This window comes from Sipha flava, unplaced genomic scaffold (assembly GCF_003268045.1).
Source record: "Sipha flava isolate LNK unplaced genomic scaffold, YSA_version1 88_pilon_pilon, whole genome shotgun sequence".
Classification (NCBI taxonomy): domain Eukaryota; kingdom Metazoa; phylum Arthropoda; class Insecta; order Hemiptera; family Aphididae; genus Sipha; species Sipha flava.
Genome location: NW_020273630.1, coordinates 1198109 through 1226081, shown reverse-complemented (window position 1 = coordinate 1226081; position 27973 = coordinate 1198109). Strand labels below are relative to the sequence as shown.

General features: G+C 26.6%; 1 protein-coding gene across 1 annotated transcript in view; it reads right to left on the bottom strand.

The window, feature by feature from the left end:
• The window catches only part of LOC112693509 (discoidin domain-containing receptor 2), a 347933-nt gene that overhangs the window by 226478 nt on the left and 93482 nt on the right, over positions 1-27973 (bottom strand). Inside the window, exon 3 of the mRNA XM_025568621.1 lies at positions 27235-27337. Within this exon, the coding sequence (XP_025424406.1) occupies positions 27235-27337 (103 nt within the window). The remainder of the gene's footprint in view (positions 1-27234; positions 27338-27973) is intronic.

The following is a 27973-nucleotide window of genomic DNA, read 5'->3' as shown; positions in this document are numbered from 1 at the left end:
CTTTCAGACTTGGACAGTATTTCGAATATTGATTTCAAAAAACTTTTTATTTTTTAGGTATTTTTTAGTAACGGCCAATGAGCTAGCAATGATGATAAGATTTTAATAAAATATATGTAGATTTATTTCAGAAAGAAAATATCTGAAATGTATTTGTTTTTATTTTTGATAAAGCAACGTGGACTTAAATGAAATTGGATCCATAATTTACTTGTAAAAAAAAAAAAAGTAACTGTATTGTGTACACACAATTTAAATAATAATCTATTTAAGTGGATTATTACCAAAGGATATTTTTCTCTATTATATGATTTATTATATATTTGCCATATTCTTTAAACATGTTATCATAATGAATTATTTCGAAATTTATAAATATATATTGTCTTTTCTTTCGAAAAAAAATTGTCTTTAGAATACTTTTATTATTTTTTAAATATTATAATCGGAATACTATTTTACATGACTATACAAATATTTATTTTAAATAATTTTAATTTATTGAAAATAATTAAGTGAAATATTTTTTAGATTATTTCATTTAACATAAAATATTTCCTTTATAATCAGGTGGATAATTTAGTTATTTTCTTAATAATATATATATATATATATATTAGCTCAAAATATTTTTTAAACCAATTTTTTTTTTTAGTTTTATTTTTTTTTTACAATAATCATGAATTTGGAGTAAAAAGCGATGAGGAAATAGGAGGCTAAAGTATCCACCCATTTGTGACACTTTTATGCAACGATTAGTTATAATTTATTAGTCCAAAAGGTCTCGACACATTGTTCCTTTTAAGTGTCTTCTTTGAGATTTCCTGAAATATTACGATTGAATAGTTCTGAAATCAGGAAATTTCTATAGTTTTGTTAAGGAGTTTCTAACATGATTCCCCAAAAACAATTTTTTTTTTTTTGCAATAAGACAATCTGTAAATATACGTTTTACAACAACTACAAATACTGTACTGTTAATATAATATAATATAAGAAATAAATTAGGTTATTATTTTAGAACCTTTGAGAGAAGAAGCCATCCACTGATTGTACTCTGAAAACAAATTTAATTTTAAAATATATACACTGCAACCTTGGTGCTGTTATACTATATTAATGAATAACGTTGTTATTTAAATGTTAATTTTAAACCAAAAGGATTTATAACGTGTTTTTATCATATAATGCTACAGGTCGAAACATGATACCCCGAAAAAATTATGTAGAAACTACATAAACTCTATCCATTAAAATTCGTTTCCATTAACGAATTCAAACGTAGAATATATGATTCTACCATCCATCTGTAATAGCATACACAAATTAGTGAGTAGAATAGTTATACTGTACATAATATATAAACGCAATATAATTTCTATGCGATTTTACTATTCTAACTTATGGTACAAAAGTATGAGATATAGTGCTTGATATTTCAATAACATCGATTATCAGTTTGAACATCAGACGTCTATATCACAGATTTCTAAACTGGAGGTCATGATTATATTTTATTGGTGGGTCACGTAAGATTTTAAAATGTATTTTTTTATATTTTAGGTACCTAACAAATAAATTAATAAATTAACTTTAAAACCATATAGGTAACAAGAAAAAGAAAAAGGCAATTATTTTTTTGTAGGTAACTAAATTTGAAAAAAATTCTAAAATGGGTTGTACTGAAAAAAAAAATTGGGAACTATTATATTATTTATACATTATTTTTTTAGTTAATCCAAAATGTACACGATTACGTTCATTGAAAAATCTAGATGAGGTATCGGATAAAACATAAACGTCGGATCTGTAATTTTACTACACATAGAAACTCTTGTATAGAACTTTTAAAAGTGCCCCTATGTGATTTGATACTTTCAAACATTATATAAATTTAGAAATAATATGTACGACTGTGCAATTGTTACAATACGGGACCTAATAATTTATGCTTAATGTGCTTATGTTTACGGTTGGTCTAGTGCACTAGCAATGAAAATGTAATCGAATTTATACCGTCTTTTTGTAAATGTTTTCAGTAAACATGTTTATGTATACAACTTACACTATTTACTTTAAATATCAAGTTTGAAATCTCCTAGATTATCAATAATAATTATATATATATATATTATATGCAAACAATCATATGGTAGAAGATAACGTTAGGAACTTTCACAATAAATGTTTGTCATTGTAATTTATTTTAGTTCTTTTCTTTATTATTAATTTTATCATTCCATTCATATCATTCCTGTTCCATGTAGAGTATTAAAACTTCTATAAATATAATAATAGCTATGAATATCAAAAGAGAAATTTAATAGACTTTTCTATGTAATCGTACACTCAAATAAATTAAAATCTTTTTTGTCGAATTCACCATTGTACGCAGATTTAGTGGAATACTTGGAAATATATTCTTATCATGTATAGGGGATAAATATATGTATATATTTAGTGATTTTCTACAAAAAAGTACATATGTAAATTAATTTACTCTAGATTGTCATAAAAACGTAAATATGATTATGTTCTCATAAAAAAATAAAAAATAATTTTTTATTGTAAAAATATACAAACTCTTTTAGCAATTATTTTATTACTCACATATATTTAAGATAAACATATTGCATTTTTTAAAACAAAGGAACTAAACGCAGTCACTTTGAGTTATTATAATAATATTTAAATTATGAAATTATTAAATTTTATTTATAAAATAAATTAATCTTAGCATTGTAATTTTATAATTTCTGAGATTAACAACATTGATCAATTCCATTCAAATAATTATAAAAATACTACATGATATAATTAGTTTAAAAATCTAAAATTGTTCTTAATGCAAATCAAAAGAAAAATATTAATTCATTGTTTATGCAGACATGAAATAAACAAAAGAAATAAATGGTGTTTTCAAATATACACGGATAATAAATGTAGTTTTTTCATTGTTAAAAATACTACTAATTATTAATTTGTACATGATATAATGAAGATCAACCATTTAATATTTAAATTAAATTAAATTTCGGGAATTTAGGTCAAAGGCAAAGACAAGTTACTTAAACTAGAATAATATAACTATCAAACAATATGAGTTTTACCAAACCAACGTCCATCATATTTAAATCGGATTTTCTGTAAACATTTTCCATACAGAGTGAGTACTAAAGCCACCTAAACGACTAAAACAACCAAGCGTATCTCAGTCATTGCTACGTGATATAAACTTGTTATAACTCGAGGGAAAATCGGTTGTCTGGCACGTGGCTACCATTTGATGATACAGGCATCTATAGCACAATGAAAACTTCTAACGTTAAGATAAAATAATCTAAATCAACGCATAGCAGTTTCACATTAAGACCAAGAATCTCCCCAACCATAACCTTCAATAATCTACCTATCCCACCCACACAAAAAAATTTGCTGTATAAGTATCCTATAAGCCGGTGACTGACATGGGCTCATCTTGTTCATGCCAAATGAATGACTTTCAACAACCGAACTCGATCTCTGTGACTCCTTCAAACTTCCAAACACATAAATTTAAACAATAAAATTATCCTTTATAAACTCCTCTTGAATTACCCAAATTATGATATACATAGTATACAATTCTAGGGTTCATCCAAGCCTTCAAATATAAACGTTCCAATTTAAATGCCTTCGTCGTATTACAAAATCTTCTTTCTTTGTCTCAAATGACAAAATTTATAATAACCACTCAATTTCAAAAATAAAAGAAACCATTAAAACTCTCTATGAATGCTTTCACTCAAACTTTTCCGACCACCGCAATCCTCTCGTTTCAAACTTATATGTTCTCAACAACCCAGGTGATCCCAGAAGGTGTTTGAAATGCAAATAGTGCCGGGACCCTTTGAATGTATAAAAATTATCCTCAATCGTGAAGTTCTATTGCTAAATTGATTTTTCAATCAATACTACAATTCAACCACTGCAATATTAAATATGAAAATATGTACTTATTGATTGTATAAATAAATGTATACATTGAAAAAAAATCGGTAAAATTGTAAAACAATTGATTTATATAAGCAGAAAAGTAATTTATCGATTTCCTTAAAACTATTTGTCTCGAGTTCATAATTTGAAAAAACTTTTGATTAAAATACAAGTCTGCAGTTAGTTTAGGTAAGTTTAGTATTAAGTTTAGTAACGAAAAACTTAATGTTTTCGTCTTGTGTGGTTTTACAATAGAAATTCAGTTACAATTTTAAATTCGTTACAAAGAACCAATGATTGTTCATACCCTATGTTAACTAAATAAACTATAATTTGTGTATATTTCACAATTAATATTCGAAATAGCAAATAGTGGATATGAATGTTATTTGAGTTTTATAAATTTATTTTTCATGTTATTATTTTCGGTTTTTTTTTATTTATTATTATTATTTTTTTCAGTATCCGCTATGGATAAAGTAGTTTTTTTTTTAATAAATGAGTAATTTAAGTAAATATCATAATATAATACATTGATGTATACGCAAGATGATATATTTTAAATTTAGGATAATCTGTTTAAAACTGAATTTTAGCTTGTATACATATTTAAAAATCTTTGAAAACTTTAACGTTTTGTGATTTATTTTATAATAAACTAAAAAAAATGGTTTTTCTCTTACTATTACTCAAGATTATTTTTGTGTATCTTGAAACCATTGAAAAAATTTACTCGTAAAAACTTTTAGTTTAATGTAAACAGAAAAAAAAGTATACATTTTAGATAGTGAAATCTCAAAATTGTATCGTAACTTATAAATACTCGTGCTTAGTAATAACAAATTTTATCGTAGTTTCTATGAGATTTATAAAAAATTAGTAGAGTATTATTAATAAAAAAAAAAAAGTACCTATATGTATTTATATAATTTTATACCACAGAAACGATCGTTTAAAGAAATCTCGTATGTATGAATAATATTTTAATAAAGTTAACCAAATGATGAAACTATATTGAAAACAAATTATATCTAGAAAATGAGTATAAGCTGAGTTGAGAATTTTCAATGCGCATAAGATTTGGTTCTTTCTGTACAAAGGTCGACGGTTAGTATATATTATTGCATTGAAGCAACTGGTATTATAGGTATTTTTAAGTGAAAAGAATTACCAATGTGTTCGACAACACAACTCTTAATGTAGTTTTACTTAATAATATTTATGGCACGCGACGCAGCATTGACATTTCCGGTAGATAATATAAATATATTTTTTGGGAATGCATATATATATATATATTATGCGCGTTGCGTTACATATGTTAACATTTAAATAATTATTGACGGTACTGGTGATCGCAAAACTGCGAAAATTCAGAGGGATAAAATCGTAATAAGCGTGTAAACATTTATATGGGGGAGGGGGGTGTGGGTATGACGCAGTATAATGCAATCGATGCGTGAATATATATACATAATGTATGGATGGATAGATTCGCACACGCTTATAACGGCATATGATGTATAATTGTTATTCTTAGAACGTTGCCCAAGGGATTACTTTCATAGATCTATCAGGGGTAGAGAAAACGAGAAAGACTTACGTGCACATACGGCCAATCGTACGCGGGACCACTCGAATCCATAACGACCCCACTGTATGTCGTCGCAACGTATATAATTAGCTGGGGAGAGTTTTCAAGAGGAGGGTGTGCTGTGCGACACAGGATTGACAAATCCTCTCTGAACCGTTTGTTTGCGTGTGCGTGAACGAATGTGTGTGTGTGTGTGTGTGTGTATGTGTATGTTTTAATTCTGGGGGCTTCGAACGACGATAACTCGTTATAAACGCACAGGAAAAATCGTTGACGTTAACGTTTAGCTGGAGTCACCGAGTTGGTCGGATGAGCACAATCAGCGAATTCGTATATAATTCCTTAGAGTTAAAATCTACGACGTGCAACCATGGGACAGTATTCTTTTTAGTAAAGTTAATAGAGTGAAAAAAGACCAGTTGAATACCGTGGAGGCCGTTGGACTAGGAAAAAAACACCGTAGTAACTCACACTGATTTATTCTATTTTTATCAGTGTCGTTACGGTATGGACAGAGTACTTAGCTTTCGGGTAAGGTTCTACTGTTTCGGAAATACTGCTTATAATTATATTATTTTTTCTCTTCGCATCAAAAGATAATTTTCATCAAAAAAATTTCGCCATCATAGAGACAAGTCGTAAGTTGGTAAAAATGCAAATAAAAAGATTAAAATAATTACTGTGATTTGATCGAAAACGGATTGAGTATGTTTTTAAGTTATTGTCTGGAGAAATTCAATAAATGTTCAGAAAATATTTTACACAATATTTTATTCATTTTCATCCACAGTTCTGTACTTTTTAGTTGATAAATAATGTGTGATAAATTAATTTTTTTTTAACTCCAACGCATATCAAGTCCAAGCATACATATTAATGATGTTTCGTGTCCTAATTCGCAATGATAGTGAAATGTATGTCACGACTTATGAATCTATCATATATTTATAGTTAATCATCTTTCGTAGTTTTCAGAAATTGCTTTCTTTATTTTTACAGTTCCATATAAAAATAAGTAGTAGGTGTTTATTGTGTTTTATCAATTTTAATTCGTTATAATGAAATCTTATGATGGCTATAAATGCTTTTTTTTTTTAACGAATATGACCAAAGAAATCATTAAAAATATAAAACCAACCAAACAAAATTTGTTAATTTTACTATTGATAAACTATTGTTATTGAACCATAATTTATCGATAACTTATATTGCACGGTAATTCTATTATTTTATTGAAAACTGCTTAAATTACTCGGAAGATAGGATTTGCGATATTCCACTACTAACATCATACAACAATATCAAACCAATAGTTAACTAATGATTCTTTGGTTTTGTATTTTCCGTAGTTTATTTTATTTTTCACAATAAATTCTAATATATCAATATTTTAACTGCCTATTTTGTTGATATTTTCTCTCTTTCTACTTTTGGAACATATAAAAATTACAATTTTATTCAAAAGAATAATGTAAGAGGTACACGCAATTAAACAAGATAAAAAAACAATGTACTTCTAAAAAATAAGTAAAAAAGTAATAACAAAATGTGTTTGGTACAACGCCGTTTGACTCCATAATAATATCGTGAAATCATGTTAAATTATTAATAATTAAAAGAAAATTATTCATAATAAGTATTTATAATTATTCACTGTATGTGTACATTATTTTCTTCTTGTTTTTCAGGACTCACATGAGTTATTTTCAGCATACTATAATAACTCAGTCATCAAACTTTTTTTCAGCTTATAAATACATACTCTATTTAATTTTCAAACTTTAGAAGCTTAAATAATTTATTTACATCAAGGCATCATGAAAAAAAACTATCTACATTTCCATTTTCTTGGCTCTTGAAACTTAAAATATTGTTAATTGAATAGAATACGCACGTTGATATTCTATTGGATCACCAATTGTATTACAATTACATTGTTTTTGGTGTAATATAATGAATAGCTTTTGTATTAGGTACTTATCTTTGGAGATATATAATGCTATTCAGAACATTATGTTCGGAATTAATCTGACTTACAATTAGTTTATGATATCGGTATTTATGCATATGCTGATCTCATTATTTTGGATTTGCATTCCAGCAACTTCCTAATAGTTAGATGCTCAAAATCACTTCTTCCACAGATATTGTCAAGGTAGTTAGCAAATAAATGATGATAATCAGATAGAAAATGATTCAAATCGATGAATGCATGCAAATTAACTGGGACAAAAGCATTTATACACTATACATAATATATAATTATACAAGAATGAAGTTTAGTGGACCCACAGATATATTGAATTCCGGAGACAAACGAAAGATAAGTCAAATCTAAAATAGTTGTTTTGAATTGTATTCTATTTAAGTTATACGAGTATATTATATAATATATTATCATATTTTATTCACACAAATTATTTAAATGAATACGAGCTTATAATATTCAAGGTCTTGTTTGAAAAATGATTTAATAGGTACACGATATCTAGAGGTAATAATAAAAACAAAATTAAATATACAGTTTTTTTTTATTTTTGATAAACATTTACATGTTATATGTTTTTATAAATAATGTCTTAAAATAATATTAGTTATGAAAAGTATTTATTTTGTAGTTGAGTTTTCAATGATTTGTTCAAATATGTATTTTAGTTTAATTGATATAAGATAAATATGAGGAATTAAAAATTTAAAATAAATTTAGGTAAGATAATATTACGTTATTCATAGTATTTTAATCGATATTTTAAATTTTTCTATTAGTAAACATTTTTTTTCGAAACTTAAATGCATTTTATACTATGCTAAGATGCAAATATTTTTATTATTAAAAATGCACACTAAAATGTTATTATTATAATTTTATGGCATTTATATTGTGACTGTCAAGTAGGTCTTAGCAGGAAACTCTCCTTCTTCTCCTTCGTTTCCATCCCAACTATTTCGGGTCAGCCACTTTCGTCCTAATCCTCTACTGGTCTCGATTTTCTACATGCTCTACGCACAAATTAACAGCCTTTATATCATTATCAATCTTATCCAACCATCTCTTTTTTTGTCTTCCCCTTACTCTTTTCCCTTCAACGTTCATTTTCATAACCATGCACCTAACCATTGGCTGGCAAATCTAAAAATAAAAAAAAGAGTAAGATTTCTAGGGTCAGGTGAAACTCTACAGTCGTGGATGATATAAAAGTCTGTGAGTGGTATAGATGTTTCGGTTTTTTAAACTCTAACCCATTGTATGATTAGTCTCAAAAAAACCACTCTATCTGTGTAAAAGAAATTAGATTTGTTTATATTTCTAAAGATGTTTAACATAGTACAAGAACCAAATTTTTTTATAAAGTAAGTTGAATATTTAATATTTTGACTCTCGTAAACAAAAATGCATCTAAAATATGGGAAAATCAAAATTTTCAAATACCCATAATTACTACTAACTTCATTAAAATTCTTTGAAACTATGAAATGTTTTTTTGCTAAATAACTAACATCGTTTAATGTAAATATCCAAGTTCGTTAATTTTATAAAGCTTATAGATCTAAAACTTGCGACTTTCAAATTATAATTTGTAATGTTGAAATACTATATATAATATTTATTATATTTTTTGGTAATAGTTGTAATATAATATAATAACAATAAACACTGTAATTATATGTATATATAATATAATAATTAAAAATATAATACACATTAAAAAATTTTTAAATCGTAATTTTCCCCCCCAAAATCTTGATAACTCGAATACTTAGTAAGTTAAAAACATCTATAGTTTGAAAAAAATGTATTTCCTTTGAATTTCAACTTGTTGATGTTCCAGTGTATTAAGAAGCCTACTGGGAAATGGAAAATGTTTGTAAAATGACCCTCGTCAAAGTATCACCAAGAAAATATTTATTATCAGAAATCTCTTATGATTATGATGATTGAAGCCTTTCTGGTATGGATCGTGTTCATAGACTTAAAAAAAAATATTTAAAGACTTAATAAAATACATGTAAAACTTTGTCTTATCATATTTGTTTCACTTAGAATCTGAAAATTAATGAAATAAAATACATTTTAGAATTATATCAAAATAAAAACGTTTATAGTGTGTTGTATATTTGTTTTACTTTTACAACCATATCTGTAACCAATAACAACAATGTATTGATATATGGTCATAATTTAGTATATATAAAAAATACATAATGTGTAAATTACAGTATCTATTAGTCGTGAATTTTACATGAAATGCTTTGTTATTGTTTACATTTATTAGGTTTAATTTGATACCTATGATACTTGGAGATGGTTGAAATTAAAAGAAACATTTATACAAAATATGTAAGAACTAATTTAATGGATTAAAATATTCTGAGAATATCGTAAATGTATTGATCAAACAAAAATATTTACATTTTGAAGTATTTTTATGAATGCATTATGAATATATAATTTTATCTTAGATCGAAAAACTATTTAAAATGGAAAAAGTTAGTTGAAGTAATATTACTCGACATAAATTAATGTTGAGAAATATATAAATCAAACATGGGAATTTTTTTCTTTTGTAAAATATTCTTTCTTAGAATTGAATCAAAAAAACAAAATTACTCAATAATTTACTCAATAATGTTTCACTTACATTTATTTAGTATAGTTAAAAGAGTTTTTCAAATCCCATTAAACCAAATAATGTGTAGATACTTTTATTATAACAAGGGATGTCAATAAGTCATTGAATAAATTAATGTACTCAAACCCATAATCACTATGAGAAAGTGTCGTATTTTTGAAAACTCGTGGAATATAACAAGGATAATGAATGTTTATATATATATATATATATATTTACGAAAATATGTACCCGTCGCGTGCTCGGTAAAAACATTATTGTTTCACGATTCTCAAACTTTGAAATACGGTTATGGGCACGTGATCGCTAGAAAAAGGTTACGTAGGAGAAGGAGGAGGGGGGATACAATATATTACAAATAGTTGGCAATATAACATTACTCGCAGTCCCGACAAGATAAATACACACGCACAGCAAAGACCGCCGGTGTCGATTCCCGGTCGGCAAAGAGACATAATTCGATTGGCTGACAAGTGTTAAGACAGCCGTTTCTACACACGTCCGACGTGCATTCCGCGAACGCACGTTTTCCATTAACTATCGTATTACTTTTCAATCCGCTATGGCAAATCATATTTCGGAAAAAATAAGGATAAAAAAAAAATAAAAAAAATATGAAAAAAGGGAAAAAAAAATACGGTTCCCCTTTATTTCCCCAGCGGTTTTACCGCTCCGCGTACTTCCACTAGCTTCCGCAACCAACGTTTTGATCCCGACACGACCACACTACGTGAACACCACGTTCACACACGTACATATTATATACATGATAAACAGGGTGATACTTTAAGTATGTTCACCCTTTTTTTATACTTAAATTAAGGATTTTTTTAAATTCTGATTCGCGGAAAATGTATTTGTTTTATAAAAATACATAGACTGAATGTATATCTTAAGGATTATACTGTGACAGTATTACATTTTGTTTTTCGAAAAGCAGTACCATATTTTTCCGAGCAAATAATTAATCATTCAGTTTTTTTTTTTTTTTTAATTTTTCGTATAATATAAACAAGATTCGTATCTGTGTTTTCGTAACTATTCAAATGTATTTATAAAGGGCTATATATTGTTTTTTTTGATCGGCTTGATTAAATTACTTTTAATTTATGATAACATTATGTAATTTGTTATTTTAGTTAATCGCTATTTGCTGCTGTTTTTAAATAACTTAAGCTAAATCTAAAATATTATCACGGTAAACTTATTAGACAAAAGGAAAATATCAATGCATTGATTATTTTACATTTTTCTTGCATAACTTCAAATTAGAACACTTTTGAAAATATTGGTACAATTTTTGATTATTTTAGTACAAAAATTCTAGAAAAATTAGCTAAATAATTATTTACGTATAAACAACGGTATTACTATTTGAAAATCAAAAGTTGATATTGCCCTGTGACAATTCCTTGATAAGTACAGAAATCCGTGTATTAAAATAAAATGATTTTATATAATGCACATATCTATTCATTTTTCCTAAATTAAATTCGAAAATAATGCATAATTATAATATAAAAGTGGTGAGCATGCTGAAAAAAATCACCCTGTATATTCGGTGCCTACGTATAATACACGCGCTTGTCACTTGCAGTTTCTCCGGTCGTGCAAATTAAATGGCCACGACATTGCATACGCTCCTCGTGTTAGACCTGCGGAGCGCATTTTTGTTATTATTATTATTTTTTTTTTTTTTTTACGCAATAATATAATATTATAATCATCGTCCCTCTCGTTCATCTGGCCGACAGTTTTAACACGTACGTCACCCAAGGCCCATCGCCGATGCCTAGTGCAGGTTCAAGAGGGAGAGGGATAATACATTTTGAATTTACTCCCGACCGGGGGCTTCTCCCGGCGTAAATATCGAGTTACGGCGGTGGTGATGCAGAAATGGCAGAGAACCGCTGATGCATACCGTTCATCATAACACGATATTATCATATATTGTGGCTACCCCTAAACAGTGTACCTGTAAAATAGCCAGTCTTTTGTTTGAAAAATACGTCAGTGATTAAAAAAAAGAAATTTGATTACGGTTTATTCACTAGTTATAAATTATAACTTATAATCGTATTTAAAAAAAGGGATTAGACATGGTAAGCATTTCACCCTGTATTATATTAGAAAATGTATTCTTTTCATTTATTTTTTAAACATATATCAGTTTACTTAGAGATTTTCATTTTTGATTATTTCATCAACTTAATGAATTTTACATTTTGAACTCTTGAACATATCTAATTATTTCTCTTTGATAAAGTTGTTTGTGATTACTATATGTTTCAGCTGTAATTTTAGAAATTGATTTTACTTAAGACTTGTTTAGATAAGGATTTAAATATAAGCACATTATATATTTATTCATTTAAAAATATTAATTTATTAGGATTAATATGATTTTACTAATTTAAAGGTACAACATTTCTATACCGATAGCTTACATTAATTAAATCAGTGGTTCTAAAATTATTTATTCTCGCGTACTACCTCCACAGTTAGAACATTTCTACGTACCACCTGAATTTATTAATTTTTTTTTGCTTGTAGAAAATGTATACGTTATATTACATTTATTGAGTTTTATTTTACTTGGAATTAACTTATTATGAAAATATTCATATAAGAATTTAATGCACACAAATAAAAATAAAAATTATCCATTATTATTTGTATTATAATAATTATTGTGGTTTACATCAATGACGATTGGTGTTATTTTGAGTAAACGATGATCAATATCGGGCTCCATGTTGGTAACCTTTAATGTAAAATCTCTTTCTAGGTTAAATTTATTTCTATATTTATTTTTTGGATACAATAAGTGGGAAAATGTATTTTCACACAGATATGTTGACACAATAAGTATTAGAAATTGTAAAGGTTGTGAGAATAACATCGAGTATTCTTGTTTAACATCCAGCTAAAAATTTGAGATCTTTATGGTTTTGAAAGCAATTTTTATAACAATGTCACTGGTTAGGTCAATGTATTATTCTTTTGCCAAAATAACATCTGGAATGTTCTTAATATAATCCTCTTCAAAAGGGTTTTCGACCTATTTCGGTTCTGAGTTAAACTCAGGGAAATATTGTGGAAAATATAAGATTTTAGTGATTTAGGTGTTCCAAAATATCAGTAATTATGTTTCCATTTGACTGAATTTTGTTATTTTTCCTAAATTAGTTTAATGTCTCGAATTCTGAAAAATGATTCTTGGATATTAGTGAAATAAATAAATCCAACCTTCTCAGGAATGCATTATATTTATCAATAGTAAAATCACTGTAAAATGTTTGTGTTTGAGCCAAGCAGAATCATATTTAGAACACTTAAACAGTCAAATATATCAGCTATTTACACTAGTCTTAATAGCAATTCGTCATCGCAAAACAATTTGTACTTTTCTTCATCAATATCAGTTAGAAACATAGGTGCAACTAGGGGGGCTCAAGAGAGTTTTCAGTACCTCCTAGTTCAAATGTAGCTCTCACGCTATTTTTCAGATCTACTTGTACATAATCTACAGTGAATGGCCATTCAATTTTATATTCAGCAAAATCAGCACCACCACCACCATTAGTATAATTAGTTGATATAAATTAAATTATTAACATAATAATTTCATATTAAAATTATATTTTAAATTGTAAGTTATAAAGGTAAAGTAAATGAAATTAATATTAATTTTAAAATAAAGTTTATAGTTTAAAATATCTTTTCCGTATTAATTAAAACCAACTTGAAAGAGATTTTAAAATCTTATGATATTTATTAATATCAACTTGAATCTATTGAAATTTATAAAATTAACTATTTGTCAACTAATATAATAAAAGTTAATTTGTTTTTATGATAGTAATTAAATGATACGCGCATTTTAAATAGTTAAAATGAATATAAAATAAATGAAAATAGTTTTATTTTTAAATATCAGGTTAGGTGTTAAATTTTAAATTTATTATACGCATAATGCATTTTTGAAATAATTTTTCATTAGATTTTTTGGTATTTTCAGTACATTTTTATGTATTGTTTTTTGTCATGTTTAGCACTAGTTAAAAAAAAAAAAATGTAGAAACTGAAACATAATACGCGTAAAAATTTAAAAAAGGTTAACTAATCCTTTCATTTCTTTAGAAAAATGAATGCGAATAAATTTTTTAATTATAAAATTGAAATTTTACTATCAAAAGTTATTAATTATTATATTTAATCTTAAATAGGTTTCTTAAAACATGAATTTAATACTATATTTTTTTCCTTCGCCTTTTTTCCAGCTATTTAGGGTTGACTACTCTTATTCTAAAACTCCACTAGTCTCGATTTTCTACATCCTCAACGTACACACCAACTGCCTTCATATTATTCTCAATCGTATCCAACTATTTATTTTTTGGTCTTTCTCTTCCATTATTTTCCCTTCAACATTAATTTTCATAATCACTCTACTGCTTTTATTTCCTCTCGTCTCACCACATGTTCAAACCATTTTAGTCTATTTTTTCTCATCTTATCTACTATCGACCAACACCAATTGGCTACACCAATACTATTTCTAAGCATTCTCATTTCTGCTACACTCATATTCTGTTCTATTCCCTTGTCAACCGCCCAACATTCTGAACCGTATAACATAGTTGGTCTCACTACACTTCTTCATAGTTTATCTATTAGCCTCATTATAATTGTCTTATAACATAAAACGCTTGATGCTTCTCTCTATTTTATCCAGACGCACTTGATCCTATGTCTTACATTTATGCCAAAGCCTCTGTCTTTTTGTAGAAACTATCCTAAATTTTTGAAATTTTAAATAGTTCAAATAGTTACCTATTTTATAATTATTATGTTAAATAAATACAATTAAATATGTCTTGTAACATGAATTTTATAGTACCTATCATTTTATGTCGTTCTTAAACTATAGTAAATACATTTTAAACGTATTTTTATAGTCCAATTTTGCATTTTTTGCTATTTTTAAAGCATTAAAATCCCTTTCTATTTATTTGTCAAGAAAAAATTCCTCATAATCTTAAACTTTAAAAGTTTTAATATTATATTTTATAAAATTCGTATCATTAGTTTCTCTACTTTTTTTTTGAAATGTACTGTATTATACTGTATTACTAGAGTATTCTTAAGTCACCGCATTTTTATGGTTACTTTAAAGTTTTGTCCACAGTTTAAAATAGTTATGGATTACAAAGGATTTAAAATTATAAAATAGCAAATATAATATTATGTACAGTATGAGAGTAAATTATTCAATCTAATGTATCCATATATTTATTTGTATTGAAATTAGTTTTAATTTAAATGTATAGTATAATCCTTATAGACGTATACTATTATTGATAACATGAGTATCCTATATTTAATGTACTATATGATAATTTAGTTTTTTTCTATAATAATACCTATCAGAATGGCATCATATTTAATAGCTTATTCTTTAACTTAAAATACAAAGTGCATTATTATTCATTAATTTTTTGAATGCATATCATACAATATATCTGTTTTCAAAACAAAACAATATAAATCAAAGGGTCTGAAAAAAAAAGAAAAACAAATATTTAATTAAATTTACCTTTTTTAAAAGAGTATGAAAACGACAACAGACTTAATGCAAAAATACTATGAATTTACAACCAAAATGAGAAAACCTAGGTATTTATGGAAATTGTAAAGGAGAATAATAAAAAAAAAAGAAGTAAAATTACATTTATAAAAAAAAAAAATTATAATCAAGATAATAATCATTTAATAATTTAAATGATATTTTTCAAACTTTAAAGCAGGGCTCGAATTAACCCGAACCCGTAACACTCATGTGATATATCATTTTGTATGTATTTTTTTGTGGTTATTTCAATTTTGTCATTAGTTGGTTAATAGTAAAATTATTATTCACAGGAATAATTTCACAATTAATATACTAAACTGTTAATTAATTTAAATTTATCTAAATAAATACAATAGCAATATATCATATTGACAGGTGTGCATGAATGGTATGGTATGTTGAATGTCCAAGTGTAAACAACTGGGATACTATTTTACAGATTATCCCAAGCGGATACGTCGTATTATTATAATTTAATAGGTCTTCTACGAATCACCGAGTCGTTATTTATTGCAATACTTTGAGTCTGAAATAGAACTGATGTCTCGCGTATGATTACCTAAATTGTTGTTCGCATTATTCGTATTTTTTCAATGTATGGTATGTAGTACACATATCTATGGCATGTAATTGTCAATTTTTGTTGTTGTAATAATTTCATTTTAACATTCATAAGTACAAATTATTATTATTATGCTATGTTCTAGCTAGTGCTATTTTAGTGTGTGCACGTACCACAAGCCATAAGCGGAAATTTGGTGAAATTTGTGGAGGGCTGAGCATTATTTACTTATTACACCTATAGATACCACTGTGCGCAATTATTTATTTCAACAAGTCAGTTTACGAAGTTTGACAATTTGACTTTTTTAATCAATAATTAAAACAAAAAAACAATTAGGTGCCTTACCTTTAACATTTTTGGAATAGGTATTCTAAACAGAAATTATTAAATAATTAAATTAAACAACGTATACGGGTATTATTACATATTATTAATATTACATTGATTACGGTCGTTCCAAGTCATGACAAGAAGTTTGTAAAATCTTACGAATTTGATTTAATTTTTATCACAGAATAATTTTTTTTAATTCGGTTATTAAAAATGCATTTAACAATTATAATAATTATTATATTTTTTAGTCACTTAATAATTTTTAGGATTAGGGACTAAGACCCGTACTTTATATTTCTGGGGGAGGCTTATTCCCCTCAAGCCCCATCTCCCGATTTCCACATATGACACAAACACAAACGCAGAATACAAAATAGTTTGTTTATTGTCACATGTGATATACCTGCACTTACTAGGAGGAGGACATAGTGTTGGTATTTTTAATTTTAATAGATATTATAATTTATAAGCTTCATACACATATAAAAGTACCCCCTCTTCCCCGAAAATAAATCGTAGTTACACCATTGCTTGAAACTAACATAATGATAGTTTGGTCTAAAAAACTATTGCACAGTTGTATAAGAAATTTATATTTTATTACATAGGCAGGTAACAAAAAATATAAATATTTCATTAGTGGAGGAGGGACTCAGCCTCCCCACCACCCTCCACCAATGAAAAATAATATTTTTCCTTGACTACTTAACACCCGTATTAACCAATATTAACTCGAATAATAAAAATTATTAACACCCAAACGTTTGTTTAAATGTTGTATTGCGGTGTTTGAATACCCGAATATATTCAACACCTGAAATCCCAAACCCGAAAAAATTATTCGTGTACAAAGCATTGCTTTAAGGTAAAAAAAAAATAATTAAAATGGTTTTGCATATTATATTTTAATTTAAGTTGATATTAATACATATCAATTTTACATATTTTACATATCGATTTTAAAATTTCTTTCAACTTAGTTTAAATTAATATGAAAACGATATTGTAGAATATAAACATAAATTTAAAATTAATATTATTTTTATTTACTTAATCTTTATAACTTAAAATTTAAAATATATTTTTATTATGAAATGATTATGCCAATTACTTAATTTATGTCAGCTAATAATACTCATTATAATAACAATATACAATAATGTAATAAAATAATTGGTATATTATATATTACTATATTTATTTTTAGATAGACAGTAATTTGCTTTTAATAAAATAATAAAAAAAAAAATTATTTTATTTATTCATGGAAGGCGCAATTAAATTAATTTTGTTTTGAGGATGTATGAACTAAAACATTTTGGGAACAACTGGTGTAAAGTGTATAATATAGAGCAAATATAATTTAACGGGAACATATTTATAGAAAAAAATATCTAATTAAATAACTTACAAACAATTTAGTTTTAATACAACTATGGTTTTAATGGAATATTATCGAAGCTCGAATATCTAACATAATTTGCATTACATGTCATGAAAACAAATATCTTAAACTCAACTCAGACAATATACGCAATCGTCTTAGACCCAAATCATTATTTACACACACACACATACACACACATATATATATATATAATATTGATATTAATATTGAAATGGTATATAAACGATGTTTATTAAACATCTTACTATTCTAGTAACTTTATTATTTTATTATTAACCACGACGAGCATATGAAATGCAGTGAAACTGTATTTCGTAATAATCAGTTAAAATACTAATAGACCAAAATTTAGTAGATTTTCCTTCTTTATTTCATTACGATATTAGGAACGTCTGGTACTATTTTGAGGTTTTTTTAATCGTAAGAAGTCTGGCTGTCTCAATATTATTAAACGGTATACATTGTACTATACGTTTTAAGTGATCGTATTACGATTGTAAGTGATAAACAAACAATATGCTATACTAACTACAAAATTTTACTCGTATATGTCTATATTTGTGCGGTTGTATTTCTGTGCCTCCGTGTTCGTGTGTATCTGTGTCCATCAATCTATGTCTGTTTAATGAGAATGCATTTGAAAAGCAAAAGTTGACGACATCGCATAACACTGGTATTCTATAGGAAGAGCAAATAATTCTGAAAATCTGCACTACGATCCACATCATTTTTGGTTCAAATAAATAAATAAGCAAATAAATGACCATTGTGCAATTTGTAGACACTGATATACTTCAAAACTACTGCAAATTAATATATATATATATATATATTTAAGTATATAAACAACATCGTGAAGAGTATTCAAGTATAAGGGAATGTTTTAGAAATGTGTAGTTCAAGGCTTCTTGTTAAATTTGTGATACAAATTAAGTATAATATATGTATAATTTAAACTTGTATGTATATTGTATATATAAAATCAATGGTAGTTTTTACACCAGTTTCATGGTCGAATAAAATGTTCCAAGTACTGTTTAAACTATAAATTTAAAATTCAAAAGGACTTACATAAAAATTTTCAGCATACACCATGCTGCCAATAAAATGTTAGATATAGGTCCTCGAATTAAAATGTTTTCATATTGTGCCCATATTAAATGTAAAATTGTTTGAGAGCTCTTCACTGCATTTATGTAAAAGTTTAAATAAATAACCAGTTAGAAACTAGTTCAACGAAACATTAGACTCAGACATTTTTTGTTATTTATTTAAAATAAATTAAAAATATTCTCAGTTTACTTAATATTTTATACTATGATGTTTTTTTATCCAGTAATGAAATGAAGTACAATTTGAGTAAAATAAGTGATTAATTTTATGTTATAATAACTTTCTGGCGAGCTGTTTTCTTGTAAAATCTGCAGAACAAAATGATGTTATACGGTTATCGTTGGGTTACAATAGTTCCTGCTATAAAGGCTCTCTTTACAGGTCCTATTACAATAATAATAATTATAATAATAATTATAATAATAATGAAAATAAACAAACTGCTAAAAATATGTATCAAACTTATTTCGACGTACTGGAGAGGAAAAGTTATTTTACTGAGTGGGTCCAACTAGCATTCATGACGCATGTTAATTACGCTGTTTTTCAAATTCCAATATCTGTTATTATCCACAGTAACAGTAAACAGGGACATGGGTAGGTATACTCCGTCTGGAGCATAATATTTCCATTATATATTTTATAAACGTACGTTTTTTCATCAAATTTGGCATGACGTAAAGTCTACATGGACAAGGCTACTCGACTGCACGACGGAACGCACGTTTATATGATTACTCTGAGTATAACATTGTAAAACATGACGTATTTCGATCGATCAATCATCGGGCCACGATTCCCTTTAAACTTTTACGATCTCAATACATATGCATGTGTATATTAAACCTAACATATCTAAATATATAATATGAAATTGATAACCTGATCCCAGAGCTTAAATTTAATTATTTATTTTTATTATTATTCCTTTTTTGTTTTTTTTATAAGTGTTTAAAAAAAAAAAGTAAAAAAAGTAATTACAATGATAACAATAAAAAAAAAAACGCGTTCCAGTGATGATGACCGACCTCGTGAAACTACTTTATGAGCTTAATTTGTTGAGTGTTTTAACGGGTTTTTTGCTGATTAAAAAATCATAATAATGGTCAAAGCGCGTACGAACTTATTATAACATAAAAAAAGCGAACAACTCCCAGCCTGTTCGCTTCTGAACCCATAGGAAGATGGGTATAGGAGGGTAAAGGGTATATAGAGTATACGTATAAGGAGGTATAGACACTTCTTATTAGACCTATTACACTACATAATATTATAAATTTTTCATAACCATTACCACATGCTGCTCCGTCACCGTTGTGGCAGTGGCGACAAGTGAATAAAATTATTTTTTTAACGTCGCTGTACTTGGACCCACCGAATTCTACTAATTACTGAAATTATATTCGTATGAATAGAATACGTGTAATTTTGCAGGTGTGTTTGTAAAGAAAAACTTATTTATATTATCAATAATTAAAAAAAAATATTAGGTAATTTTGAGTGTAACATGTTACATTTTCTTATTTTGACCCCAATGAAGCATATATTTTAATATGGGTGATGCATATTTAATGTGTTTTCCTCGTATTGATGGTAAGTGTTCATTTTAATAATAATAACGTACATAATGTACTACCTAATTATATAACTTTATGAACAAACAAATAGCAATACCAACATCGAATAAAAAAATAAGAAGAATGAAATTTGAGTCTATATTTTACTTTTAATATAAACATTTATTCGTAAAGACAATGTACCAAGCTAGATAGAAGGCTACATTTCTTTAAAATAAAACTTAATCCTTTGGAAATCAAGATTTTGTTGTTGTTTTATAATTAATAAAAACTTGTTAAAGAAAAAAAAAATTGAGGATTTGGTCATTGATTATATAAAAATGTTTTATCAATGATTTTATTTGCATCAGTTACGTATTAGAGGTATAAACAATCTATGAATCGGAATAAATTATTCTTAATTAGTTTTTTTGTTTATATATATTGTTTGAATAACAAAATTTTAAAAATAACATAATTTAAATGTAAAAATAGGGTAGGCTGCTTAATGAATCATATATTAAAATCATTTTTTTTTAAATGGTCATCAGATTAATAATTATTAAGACATGTCATTTTGTATTAATATCAGACGAGACGATACCGCAGTCAAATGTCATAAAAGAACCGTCAGTGTTTTTAATAGGAATGTCAAATATGTCGTTATATTATAATACAGATGTGTCAAAAATCACAATCAACGAATATTAAAATAACTATGACTATAAATGTATACATTTATAAAAGTGATTGGTTGTGCCTTTTTATACACGTGGACCATAGTGAACAAGAAAGAGTATAGATAGAGAGGGCGTGCAAGAAAAAATACTATGTGTTAAATATTAAGGAAACATTCAAAGGGATATGGGATAAAATAATCAAAAACGGAGTATAATATCAACAAGAACATATAAGAAAAAATATTAGTAGAACATAATGAAGTCTATGCGCGTATTCACAATTGCTATAAGCATAACGCTCAGTTACAATGTACAAATACGTATACGGTAATTTTAACCAATGTATAAAACAGTACAATACATTACAGACGATTCGTATCTACAGTTTATTAAGAAAGTTATAAAACCTTAATACGGTCTTAGGTAGATGCTTTACAATATCAAAGATAGCTTTACTCTTCTTCGACCGATGACACTTTATACCTCTACAGTGAACATTAGAATGGTGTTAAATGTTAATGAACACGATCGATCTTTAACCGATGAATTCGTAATACATTTTAAATATTTTGAAGTATATATTTAGTTTTGTATTCGATTCCTCACCGAAGATAATCAAATCAATGCAATCGCAAAAATTGTATGTGTGGTAACCACGTGTATGAAAGTGAAATATTATTTTATTATTATTATGATTATTATTATTATTATTATTATTATTATTATTATTATTATTATTACTATTATCATTATAATATCCGTGCACCCCACTCCGTATGTACAAGCACCTTTGCATTTTTCCAGTCTGCCGACTTCATTAAAATCTCTGATATATTTTGGTCACGTAGTTAAATTTGCTCGGTGGACTGAAAAACTGTGGAGGTTATGTTATATATAGCTGACTGTAGGGCATAGGGGGAGATGACGGTAGCAGTAGCGAAAGAAGAGTAAAAAAAAAAATTTAAATAAATAACGTAGCGGTGGGAGTGATTGAGATTTCAATAGTTGCGTGTGTAATGTCGTGCAGCATGATTATATATATTATTTTATGGAAATCCTATTGCAAATTTTGAAACATGGTCATATTGTGCGAGTAAAACTTCTGACAAGTTCGATGATTCGATCGATTTGCGTATGAAAACGATTACAAAACATAATTATTTTTATACGAGGTAATAATTGAAAAATTCGTTCTGACCCAACTTTTTGACTTCACGAATACATTTATTCAAAATTTAATTTTTAAAAAACACGTGCACCTAATAATTTATTTATAATTGTTTAGAAAATTTAACAAATTTTAAAAGTGTAAAAAATGTATATTTTATTTTTTGAGACTCCAAATTAATCTTGAAAATATAATAAATATTTCCCTATACATAACTCTCACTAATAATTACATAAATTTAAGAGTTCAAGTTTACTTTTTTTTAAAAAAATTTAAACGTATGAATATTAAAATTTAACAAAACACAATAATCACGAAAATTCGCTACAATGTTGTAGTAAAAAATTCATAAAACTTTCAATTTACCTGTATATATTATATATTTATTATGTGTTTGTTTTTACTAGTAATATTAATATATTTAAAACTAATATTGAATTTGGGGTTTTAGTCATGAATATATTTTTAAGACTTGATCGATGGAGTAGTGATTTAATATTAGTGAAGTTTAGAAATTTAATTTTCAAAATTCAATAAATTGTGTTTTATAAATTAAATTTTAATAAATATTGGTCCCGAATAAACACAAGAAATCCCGACTAAACATACATCAACGTACAAAGTTCAATATTCACCTTATTTATTGTTTCTGTTCATCCGTTTTCTGAGTGATATACATATTATTATATGATATTAACAAATATTAGGTTTCTCTGATAATCTAGCCTAACTACTATATAAATATTAAAGATTAATTGAACTTGGTACAATATATCTGCTCAACTTTTTTTGTATCGGTCGTTTGCGGACAAGGCCTCCGCTATGTCTTACAAAATATTTGTAAGTACTATTGATGATAAAAAAGGCCATAGGATGTATAACTATAGGGTGATATTTCTTGTAAGAAGTATTTGATATATTTTTAAAGAAGGACAGCGTTTATAATTCGCAGTATGTTAACCAGAACATAAGGCGCACTTTGCAGATAGTTCCGATGATTCGATACAGTCCTCGGTAAAGTTCGTTGTCAAATTCCACACATCTTAGTAGTGAATTACAGTAGGAGCTTGTGTAACCGTATCGCTGATACCCTTCGCGTTGTGTTGGGATACGGGCATGGTACAGTTTTTCGATCACTATTTTGGAGTTAAGAAGGGAGGATAGTAGTTGGTAAATGCTCTGATTGAATTGGTTTTGATCAAGAACAACAGTTGTGGTAGGCTTCTTTGCTTACTCTATGGCGAACGTTTAGCACATTTATGACTAAGAAGTCCAAATCCTGGAGATCCATAACGAAAACTTTTGTTGAAATAGTATGATGTAGATGGCGGATTAAACACTCTGGCCAATACCAATACCACGTATTGGCCGTTAAATCATTACACTAATCAGAGGATTTCATTGTAATCAACACAACTATGATTTTCAATAATTATTACTAGGTATATCCTTGATAGTAACCATAAAACCACCAGTCTCCATCAGAGAAATTAAATCCGTTTTCAGCGAAGAGTAATTAGTATCATTTTTTATGAATAATCGTTTTTTTCATCACCAAGGTGATTTGATAGTGGCGCTGTGGATTCAGGTTTTGCTGTATGCGTGACTATAACGGAAGAAGGACTAAAAACCTCAGGGAAATCATTATCCACGGGTAGGGAATAAAACCGGTTTGATGACACAAAGGTGTTGTTTTTTATTTTTTAATTTGTATCTTGTTTGTTTGAAGAGGAAGACGACAAATGTTACTGAAATGCATCATGAGATTTGATGAGAGACTCATATAACGTGCTAACAAGTGAACATTATAAAATAACAATTAAATTGATAGTAATTGCGTGCACAGTGTGACGAAAGAGCATGTTCAACGGCAGACAGCACAAAATTGAATACTATTAATATGTATATATAAATATTATAAACATTTTTATTAGTATAAAAAGTCTTATCATTTTTAATGTTCTAATGTGTACCATCATTATAATAGTTATACGAAAGTACCCTGTTGAGTAAAACCATTTGAATGTATCATATACCCATTAAATTTCAATTTTCCCACTTTTTCCCTATAGAAAATGAGGTAATTCGTAAATATTTTTGAGAACCTCAAGTTTTGACCAATTATTATTATTTATGAACCAACTTTTCTAATGTATGTAATATTCCAATAGAAGTATTTATTACAAAGTGAGAGATTATGGTATAATACTTTTAGCTTATGAGTTAAGACTTGTTCTTAAAGATCTAAAAGTTTAGTTAAACTATAATTTATGGAAAACTATAAAATTCACACAACTTTTGGAAACTACATAAATTATACGTAATTATATGAATATTTTGTACGAACATTTTGAGTGTTAGACAATGTAAAGAAATCTAGGTATACTCTAACTTTTTCTTTCATCAGAAATTATTATACATGACTGTTATTCTAAAAAAATATAATTTTACACGGAAGTTTGGAAGATTAAAACTATAAATTACATTATGTGTTTATTTGTACAACACAATATGTATAATTTAGCTATAATTATAACTCACATTTGGTCCTATAAACTCCCTATCAATGGGTAGTAGTGATGTACAACGTAATCATTATCGAAAACGAACAAATTTTATGGATATAGATGAGCAAGTACAAAATATCATAAATCGAAATCGAGTTTACAGTTTCTATTTTCTATGATATTAAAACTTTTTTTCAATGTGACAATTCAAAAAAAAAAATAATAATAAAATATTAACTGTACTGATTTAAATTTTATAAATAATATCCAGAAACATATATAATAGTAATTAACTGCTATATGCAATAAAAATTTGCTGCTTGAATTATTAAATATATTAATTATATTTAAAATTGAAGGATCAAGGTAAAATTAAGGTACAATTATTGTACTTTGGTCCGTTTGAATTTTTAGCCAATTTTTTTCTCGCTTTTAATTATTCAATCCTACTTTGGAAAAATGTTATTAAATGTTCACCAAATTTTAATGAAAACATGCAATGATAATTTTCATGAACCACTGTTCTCAAAATCATTATTTGGAAAATGGAAGTGATTAAGTAATCATTACATAACAAACATTACAAAAACGAATACAATTAATTAAAATAAAATTACATTAGTTATTGACTGATTTGTAACTAAATTCGACTAATACCTTGTATTTATTTGTTTTACAAACTTACATGTTTCATAAAACTATCCCGTTCAAATTATTTTAATAATACTCGTATATAGAGTTGGAAGAGTACTCAATGTTGTAAATATTTTCGGTCGAGTTCGAGTACTCGACTTGATAAAAAAATATTTGTTCACATAAATACGAGTACTCAATTTTACTCAACTTAATTCGAGTATTGACTTTACCGAACTGTAATGGAATTCTTAACTTGAATCAAGTATTCAGGTTTATTTTACTACTTTATAAAAAAAAAAAAAAAATGTTAAAACTATAAATTATTGAAAGCTAAATATTTCCGATATGATATATTAGGAATGTTGATGGTTTAAATTTATAACAATAGATGGTTATGCATATAGAAATAAATATACAAATAGTATTTATAGAAAAATAAATAAATAAATAAATGCTTAGCCTGGAGTATTATTATATTTATAAATTACGACCTTTTTCGGATTAAATATAAAGAGCCATAGCGAGTCGCGATTTTATTGACTTTGTATATACGAGCCCTGATGCATTTTTAATTCGAAACTCGTCGTACTTTACAAATATAATATTATTCCAGGCTCAGAATTTTATTATTGATTTATTTATTTATACTCGTCTGACTCTACTTGAATACATTATTTGTAAGGAATTGGTAAATTAAAATTTTATTAAATAGTGTACATACTAAATCCTAAATTTTAAAGAAGATAAACATAATTTTATCATAATTATTTATTTCTTTTATGTTTAATTAATTATCAATATTTTATAATGAATGAAAAAACCAAAACTACAAGCAAACTTTTTTAATATATATTAAAAATAAAATAAAATTTTTGAACTTTTTTTTATAAAAATTAAATGTTAATACATAATGAAATATTATTTTTTATTTTTTTTAATAACATTTTTAATATATGGGGACATTCATGAAAATTATATAAATGTAGAACTCTGAGTGAATTAACCTTCGAATATGATGAATAAGTCAAATACAATTGTATTTACCGACTTTGAATGAAATAATACTTGTTTGTATTAACAATTCAAATTCCATTAAAATATGAGGTTCTCAGAAGAATTTTAATTTTAATCGACATAGGTACAGATAAACAATTATTTTAAAGTGAATAGTACTCTTTAGGCGGTGAGTGATTATTATTGTTTGCATAGTTTAGTACAATATAACAGTCTAAAAATAGTATATTAAAAACATAATCAATATTTTACTAACACAATATTATCCAGGTAAAATTTCATCTTTACAATGTTCACACATTTTAATATTATTCATAGCTTTACTAATATAACTGAATTTGTTAGAATTTATGATTTATTACTTTTTCCATACTATACTCGTATAGTATTATGGACTAAGTAATTTAACAATAGCTTACCTGCCCCTATGTGGCCCTGTTCCATAATCGTAAGAAGAGCTAGATGTTAGATCTGAATCTGATATTTTACCAGACTCCATCCCCAACGGATTGTTGCATTCATCTGAAACAATAACGAGTGGTTTTAAATTTATAAATAATTTGTATTATATGAATCATTTAAGAAAATGGAAATTCGGCTATAATTTTTTTTATTTAAATTTAATACGGTTTTAAGATTATTTACAATAGTTTACACTTTCCTAAACAATGTATTAAGAAAAAAAGTGTTCAACTAAATAATATAACTATTACTTTAATTTGACACACTGAACGTATTAAGTAAATTTAATGTTCATCTCTTGAATAAATGAATCGTCCAACAGATTATGAAGACATTTTTAATCTCCACAGCTAAATATTTATAGTTGCATGCTGAACACGAACGTTCATAGGCATGCGTAAACCTGTATTTCAGGGCTACTTATAATAATTTTGTGCCTTATCTTAACAAAACGTGTAGGTATATTTAATAAATTATGATATTGATATGATATTGGGATATACTTGTATTAGTTCCAATGAATATGTTTTCTTTGTACCTCGTTAATTTTTCTTAGATATCTTCAATTATTTATGATTTGTACATTTGTAGTCAATCGAAGCTGTTACATTATCATAATAAGTTTTTGCACGAAAATTGAAATAAATCAGTTTTTTTTTTTCATATTGCGAAACATGATTTACTTTTTACCAAATG